This window comes from Apium graveolens, chromosome 2 (assembly GCF_009905375.1).
Source record: "Apium graveolens cultivar Ventura chromosome 2, ASM990537v1, whole genome shotgun sequence".
Taxonomy (NCBI): domain Eukaryota; kingdom Viridiplantae; phylum Streptophyta; class Magnoliopsida; order Apiales; family Apiaceae; genus Apium; species Apium graveolens.
In genome coordinates, this window is record NC_133648.1 from 193182636 (window position 1) to 193191423 (window position 8788).

Sequence of the window (8788 nt, forward strand, 5' to 3'; positions counted from 1 at the left end):
TTCGTATTAAACGAACGAACGGTTTAATTGTTATGAATAAAATAAGGAATAAATGGAATTAAATCAATTAATAATACTATTAATTGATTTTAAAATACCAACATATAATTTTTATAAGATTAAAAATAATTTTTAGGAATTATTTGAATTAATTATAAATAATTTACATTTATTTAACTATTTATAAATGAAATTAATTGATTAAATGATTTTAATCAATTAATTAAATTCATAAATAATTAACTAAAATAAATTATAAATAATTAAATCAAATTAGATTTTTGAAAATAATAAAAGGAAATAATTTTAGGAATTTAAAATAATTAAGAAAATAAATTTTTTTAGAATTTAAAATAATTATTGAATGATTTTTAGAAATAAATAAAATGATTTTTAGAAAATAGGAAAAGGATTTAAAAAAAAAAATGTTTTTTTTTTAAATTAAAATTGGGGAAACAGAAAATGGGAATTGGGGTTAGAGTTTCAGGGATCAAACCCGGGTCAAGTAATGGGTTGGAACCGGGTCGTCCCGGGTTGGTGATGAACACGAAGAACTGCCGGAAAATTCTGCAGAATCCGGCGACCTGCAAATTTTCCGGCCGTCTTCCGGCGAGACAAAAACGTCCCCTACAGCCCCTGTTCTGCCAAGCTTCGTACCCCCAAACAATTCCTGGCGTCCCAGGCATCTCGTTCCCACTAGAATCATCGCCCACCGCCCTGGAATTCCAGAACTCCGGCCGAAACTCCATAAAATCCGGCAAGTTCGAAGCTTAATCCGGCCAACAACCAATTCTACTCGTTTTTGCACCACAATCCACGAATTATATACCACTTTAAAGCTCTAATCACTACCAATCTAATCGAACAACCCTAACTAACAATGAACATGTGAATAATCCAGAAATTCAACTTTAAAAATTAGCACAAACCCAAAACTCGGTTATAACCATATCTTAATCAAAATTAACAAAATTACATACCAAATCGATCCTTAGGATCCCAAGAACGTTAATCAGTTAACAAAATCATCAAACAATCACTTAAATTCAAAATTGAATTTCTCAAGAACAAAATACCCCAAAAATCGATTTCTATAAATATTATACCTCAATTCAAGATTTTGATACCACTAGAACGGGCTCGATGAGAGCTTTGATTTGGTTATCAGAGCTTTTCAAACGGATTCCTGAATCACCCAATATCATCCAATCTTTGCTTGAGAATGAATCTCACCCCCACTTGTTCTTGATATCTTTTTTTTCTTTTTTTTTCTGAATTTTTAATAAAATAAATAAATAAAATAATTTCTGATTAGCTATTTATATGTATACAAAATCAATACTCCAAAATAAATTGAGGGTGTTTTTATCCTCTAATTTTATTAATTAGGGCCCCAAAATAATAATTACGGGGAATAATTCTAAAAACGATAAAATACAAAATTAATGTCAAAATTCCCCGAAAATTATAAATAACTCAAAAATATAAAGATACGGGTTTTTAAAATACGAATAATTTTATAAAAATAAAAACACTGATTTTGTGGGGTTTGTCGTCCCGGTGGGGTTCCGGTCCATTGATTTTTGAAAAACGGAAACGATCCATAAATTACCAGAAAATCCCGAAAAGACGCAAAATACACTCAGACGCGCATAAAATCAAATAAAGCAGGTATCTTGATAAAGACGCTAATAATTACGCGTCTCGGTTGCAGATAAGTTCATATAATTGCAATTTAAACATATTTTTAATCAATTGAAAAATTTTCTGGCCCGCACGAAACACACATAACAGTTATAACATCTCATATGATGGCATTTATCACTTTAAATTTATAAAACACTTAATATTTATTTATTTAACATATAATATTCACATAATTTTCCCGGATATTACATATGCAATATTATAACTAATTATTTGTATTCCAGGATTGGCTAATGAGATATCATCGGGAGGAAATCAAATACCTGGGATTTTGCATGATGCGGCTCAGGCAAATGTGGAAGAAGGTACATTTCAATTGATGGGTTAATGACTTGTTATAGTTACATAAGTAATTGTAAAATTTCATGCCGCTTCAGGAGCCACCCAAGCAAATCCAGAAGTATATTTTGGTGAAGAAGAAAATACCCTTTCCTTCATAGTAACTCTGTTGCCGTCACATGTTGATCAAAGAGGACACGGAGTGGTAAGATTACCTGTACCCAGTCCTTGTAAAAATGTGATCATGCTTAATCCGTACTTGTCCCCTTAACTTTTTTTTTATCTTCCATATAGTATTTCCCAAGACACATGCTCCAAGTATTTCGACCATGGACCAAATCTACTCCCATCAGACTTCTATTTGGAGATGGTACTTGGTATGTTGCTGTTCAGCGAAAGAGGAAAACATGCCGATTTGGATTGTGATGGAACAATTTCACCTATGACAATAACTTTGTTGCAGGCAACGGACTACGATTCATTTACCAAAATAACTACACATTCAGAGTTGTAATCCTTACTTAATTGCACTTCCAATCTGGCATGAAGGTTATTTGTACTTTAATTCGGTACTTATTTGAACTTTTGAAGTTTGTTACGTTTGATCAACTATTCACATTTTAATTATACCCCCTTTCTTCACCTATTTCTACAGTCATAGGCATAATTCTTCTTTATTATGTTACATGTAAGATGAAACAATTCAGAATACATTTGTAGAAGAATAAACTACTACCAATCCGTAACGTAATTTACAATATATAATGGTTAAGAGCAAAGTGTTGGTAAAACATTTTCCCATAATCAGATTTACATAATTACTTAATAATAATAATGTTTTCCTACACATTTATAAATTCAAACAAACTAAGCTTCTGGAAGGCCGTAAAACACTTCTTTGTAAACAACGTTCTGGGTGATATTTGTAGCTGCACCAGACTCATCATCAACAAATATAGTGAGGCCAGTGGGTGAGGTTACTCGACTAATAGCAACATAGTACTGTCCATGACTGAACACTGACTTAGGTAAGTATAGCCCAACTGTCTTCATGGATTGACCTTGAAATTTGTTGATTGTCATGGCATAGCAAATCTGTAAAGGCATTTGTTTCCGTACCAATTTGAATGGCATCTTTGTATCTGAGGGAGAAAGCTCCATACGTGGAATGAAATGCTTCGAACCAACAAACATACCACATATTACTTCACACTCCACACAGAATCTTAGGCATTTGATCACAATCATCATTGTACCATTACACAAGCCTAGGGTTTGGTTCAAATTACGCATTGGCATAACAACAGCCCCAACCTTCAGTTTCAGATCATGAGGTGGCATCCCAGCTACATTTAAGGAGTTCAAATACTCTATTGGGAAGGCTTCATTGAGATCCTCATCTGTCCTACCAAATTCCTCTGCAACATCAACACTAAAATAGGACACAGATTCTCCGGGGAGCTTGTCTACAATAAGCGAATTAAGGTGGCCCACAGTCTGGTTGGTAGGGGTCAAAATAGCTCTCTCGCTCAAGTACTGTGTACTCTGCCCTTTGTGAGCAAAATTTAGGATACGTGCTACGAATCATGTTATCAACTGTGTTTTCAGTTTGTACGTCACAGAACTGAGACAGAATCAAAATTTGATTTTCAGTGACTGGGAAATTGCAGACTCGAGGTGGACTGACCTGGCCATTACCAATGTCAAGTACCCATTTTGCAAACTTTTTAAGCTCTTCACTTTCACTATCACTCTCACCTTGTTTCAAGCGCATGTTTTCTGTCAGCAAGAATACTTGGCAAATGGACCACAACCTTGACCTAGTGATACAGGCAGCTACAATATCATCACGATCTCCATACGTAATTACTGGGAGGATTTGACAGAAATCACCACCCAGAACTACGGTAATACCGCCAAACGGCATGTCATAACGTTCTGGATCAACAGCTTTCATGATATCCTTCAACGATCGGTCTAGGCATTAAAATGCGTACCTGTGCTGCATAGGCGCCTCGTTCCATATTATTAGTTGTGTCTGCTTTATGAGTTGCGCAACATCTGAATCATGGGCAATATTACATGTTGAACATTCCGACCACCGGGCATTAATGTGGCAGCAATCCCTGAAGAAGCAACTGGAAGCACAATTTTACCTTGTGAACGTAACTTACATATAAGAGTTCTCCATAAGAATGTCTTTCCACAACCCCCACTACCATAAATGAAGAAAATCCCTCCAACGTTAGTGTCAATAGATTGTATTACTGCATCATATATTTTCCTCTGCTCCTCTGTACAGTCCTGTAGTAGCTTGGCAGTTTTATACTCCATCTTCTTGGTGTCATAGCTTGTCTCTTCAATTATCAAATTGTTTGTTCCACTGTTCAAATAGCTACGAGGAGGTTGAGGCAACTGATCAAATTTCTTCAAGGATTTACCAACTGACCGGAGCAACTCATCTATTTCTGTAATATTTGATATCTAAAACTATTTAACAGCATTCACCCAATTATAGAACAAATGAAGAACAATTAATGGACTGCATTTCCAGCCCACAAAAATTTTAAAATTTGTCCTACACTGTAATGTAAAAAGGTGTCATACCTCCTAAAGCATAGAACTGCAGTTGCATGTCATTAAGAGTGAATAAGGTATTTGGACAACTTTGACGTCGTCTGAGTAAAATGTCATCAACCATGCTCTTCCAATGTGTACTCCATTAAGTCTTCAAATCAGTGACTTTACAATTGACAATAATATGGACAAAAAGCTGTCGAACCTGGGGAGGTAATCCACCTACAAAAGCTTGAGTCAACACTTCATGCCATTCTTTATCATCGTCAAGTAAACCATACTCTTTACAGGCATCACGAAATGTACTGTAATATACTCCATTAACGGTACGTAAAGACTCAAAGGAGGTGGCACCACGTACCTTCGTAAGCAATAAACGAAGAAACCAAGGCTCACCCGTACTGTGATGCACATAACATAATCTACCTATTTGAAAACCATGCTTCCTCATGGTCCATTTCCTCTCACCATCATTCCACACATAAAACCGTGGGATTTTATCATAAGTGTACTTCCGTGCATTAACATCAACAGAGTTTAAATAAAAAAAGGCTTCCAGTTTACTGAATTTGTTCTTCTCCCGGGCAGCAACTTTCCCGAGCACTTCATTGGCACGGAAGGTGCAGTTTTTGTCACCTGGTAAGTGAAATTAAAGTCTCTCAACAGATATACTTCTATGATGGATAGGGAAGCCAAAAATTCTATAGGCTGATTCAGCACCGCATAAATATCTCCCATCAAAATATGCATTTATCTCATCTATTCCCCCTCATCAGTGTCATTCGCTTGCCTTTTTCTCTTTCTCTGGACCTGAACGGTAGCATGATCATGGCCTTTCAAACGGTATTTAAATAAATACTTAAGACTGCGTGCATGACAACATATTTCCACATTCATATGGCATTAATACTTGACTAAAAGATCCCAGTTGTATGGTACTACACACTGGTTGTCCAGCTCAGCCTTCCTTATTTCAACAGTAATGTTTGTCCTGCGTCGCATATACATCGGGAAGCCACTATCATCAAAAGTAGTTCGAGCACAGTACCTGAAACCATTCAATTATTATAAAGTTTAGGTATTAGGGTAACTTACTGGATTCTGTAATGACATAAAAAGGGTATGCCTATATCTTACTTTTTCGGAAAATGACGTATGCAACGTAAATCTTTCATGCATGGAGACTTTACATTTTGCAAACCGCATGGACCGTGGATCATAAATTCCTTCACAGCTGCATAACCAACCGGATCTAATAAAGGATCTGGGATTTCTGCGGATACATAATTATCCACATTCTGCTTGAGGTTTTTTTTTGAATCAGCATCTAGTCATATTAACATATGTACATGTGGAAGGCCTCTTTTCTGAAACTCGACGACATACATAACTACAAAATGGGAAAATTTAGATTATATTGGCAATATGAAAACAAAAATATAATTAGAAATTAAACTAAGAAAGTCCTGGTAAACAATCTTACCTCCAATACAAACACTAAAGTATTTTTTGTCCTTAATATCTACCATTAACTGATCAAGTTTTAGCCTAAACACCCTTGATATGATGTCAGGACAGTTTGGAGCAATGCAACCAGGTACATACTCCATCATCTTCTAAATTTCATCCTAAAGAGAATTACAGGTCATAGTCAGGAATATGTCAGGATGTCCGATGTAACGGCATATGGCCAGCGCATCTTGAAAATTTTGTTGCATGTATCACTTCGAACCAACGTAGCCAGCTGGCAGAACTATACCTTTACCGGTATTTGAACTGTCCACATCACCTCTGCTAACAGATCTACAAATATTGCTGTATAATTCATTCCGTAAAGTAGTTTGGTGAGTACGGATCCACCATAGTCGTGTCTATTCAATGGTAGAAAAAGCATCTACCATATACTGTTGAAATAGTCTTCCACCTAGCTGAGGCGTCAAACCTACAATACAACTTTCATTATTTATTTCTGGGGAACATAAAGAAACATATATTAATTTCTAAATATACCTTACCATCAGACTCTCTAATTTGGAAAGTATATGAGTAGTAATTCTTCAGAGACAAAAAGCCACGTGGTTTGCAAGAACTATCAGCAGTCTTTTGAAATTTAATCTTTGGGTGAAATCCATCTTCTCCACGTGGAAAGAGTAAAGGGTACTGTAAAGCCATCAACTTCGGATGAACATAAGAAACACGGACTAAACCTTTACCTTTTTCATTAACAACTATATCACGGTCGCCACAGGTTTCTTCAATGTCACCAACCATAATGCCAGCAACTTCATCAGTGCTAGAAATATGACATTCTCTTCCACTCTCAGATCTGATAACTTTTAGTGTAATCTGCAGCTCAACTATTTCATCGCTTTCATACAAATCACGCTGCTGCCTAAACTCACCAACCAATTGATTAGTTTCATCTAACATTGTTATAAGACCTCGTACAACCTCTTTATCAACACTTTCTCGGTCATGAACACTAATTCACCGAAGACGATTATCAACTTCGTTAATGGTATCATAAATGTAAAGTTGACAAAATTTGGGGGTTTCATTGTCATTCGGTATTAAAGATCCAAAAACATGGTGGTTCTGACCATTTAATCTGTATACATAAGGCGCCCTTCCATTGTTAATTGAATGATCTATGTTACCACAAGTAGAAGTAAAGGCAAAAATTGCATTGTAGAGCCGTATCAATCTATGAAAAGTAGGACCTCTTTTCTTGTCGTTGTATAAATCCAGCAAATACTCAGGGGTAGGAGGTATTGGAGGCAATCTCACAGCACCTTTCATGTAACAAAGAGAAAATATAGGACAGCCTTTAGTCACATCTTTATTTACCCTTTCTTCCCTCCACATCCGAGCATGACATTTGGAATATATGGCAGTAGGACCACCCAAAGAAGCATACTCCTCAGGAACGACACGTCGCGGTGCACGTCTGCTCTACATCAAATTACAATCCGAATTCTTCCCATCAACAATGACTTTATTATCACCATCAAGCGACCAACTAAGACAATCTGCATCATCTGCATTTTTTTATTTTAGTTTGAGAAAATTAAATGTGGATACTTTTTAGGAGTACATCTTTGTTTTTCTTACCACTTGATTCACAATCACTTGCTTCATAATCTGATCCTTCAGAATCATCAGAAAAAAATGAAGGAGCAACTACATTCGGACCTGCAAGAAAATATTAAATGGAAAATCATTATTACGTAAGACATAACAATGACGCAATATCACATTCATTTCACCTTCATTAAAGTCATTACTTTCTTCGTCATCATCACTAACAATCTCATCTGCGAATAATTCTCTACCAAATCCAAGATAATTTTCCTTCCCTTTCCGGTTCAAAGGTTCACGTCCATTTAACAAAACATCATTAATGTTTGATCGCGTTTCCTCTGTTTCATAATTAAAACAACTATTAATTAGTTATTCTTGTTACCATAAGAATAGACAGACAAAAGCTTAACAATGCTAGAATCTAATATTTACCTCTTAACATATTTCTAGAAAATGAGGCACTACCTGAATTTGTTACATCTGATAAAGGAGTTCTGTCCTGACTACCTTCAAGAGGATTCATGTAGTTTACTCTGCTATTTGATCGTGGAGTAACAACAGGACTACTACATTCTACCAACCAAATATTAAACGCATTATTGCTTCATAAACATAAAATAGCAGTTGCTTTGCAGGATAAACACAGAGTAAATTAATAAAATAAACAGTACTTGCAGCTATTTCATTCAAATGGCATGACCTAGGCAAGTCACCAAGTTTTCTCCTCTTTCCCACCAACCTAAGAATATTTGGCGTGGATTCTTTCAACATACCTGCATTAGAGACAAAACAATGGGTAGTCTAAACATAAGCCTAAGTATGTTTGCGGTTTAAATTTTGTAAGAATTAGAATCTGTACTTGTAGGTGTTTTGTTTTGGCTCCCACTACTAACTATTGCTGGGGTAAACAGAGGTGATCGGTTCGTCTTGGTTGACGGAGTATGAACGTTGGCCATTGATCCTGTTAACACGGGTGCTAAACAAACACAAACAGAAGTCTTACTTATATTCACACATACAAAGAGAAGGTATTCAATAACAACAAACTTACCTGTGCTAGTACTCTTTACCTGTGGAAGAAGATAAAGCACAACGATCAGCAACAGCAAACTCGACAACCACATTCTCTTTGTTACGATTCAAT

General features: G+C 35.9%; 2 protein-coding genes across 2 annotated transcripts; both read right to left on the reverse strand.

Annotated features, from left to right (window-relative positions):
- Window positions 1-2853: 2853 nt before the first annotated feature.
- On the reverse strand, window positions 2854-3943 carry LOC141695891 (uncharacterized). Its single transcript, XM_074500101.1, has 2 exons — window positions 3674-3943; window positions 2854-3531 (listed from the first exon to the last, which is right to left on the reverse strand). The coding sequence occupies exons 1-2, from the start codon at window positions 3941-3943 to the stop codon at window positions 2854-2856; spliced, it is 948 nt and encodes a 315-aa protein (XP_074356202.1).
- An 86-nt stretch (window positions 3944-4029) lies between these two features.
- Window positions 4030-5393, reverse strand: LOC141695899 (uncharacterized). The gene is made up of 4 exons (XM_074500109.1): window positions 5354-5393; window positions 4769-5199; window positions 4594-4609; window positions 4030-4454 (listed from the first exon to the last, which is right to left on the reverse strand). Exons 1-4 carry the CDS (start codon window positions 5391-5393, stop codon window positions 4030-4032), a joined length of 912 nt encoding a protein of 303 aa, XP_074356210.1.
- Between the last annotated feature and the right edge of the window lie 3395 nt (window positions 5394-8788).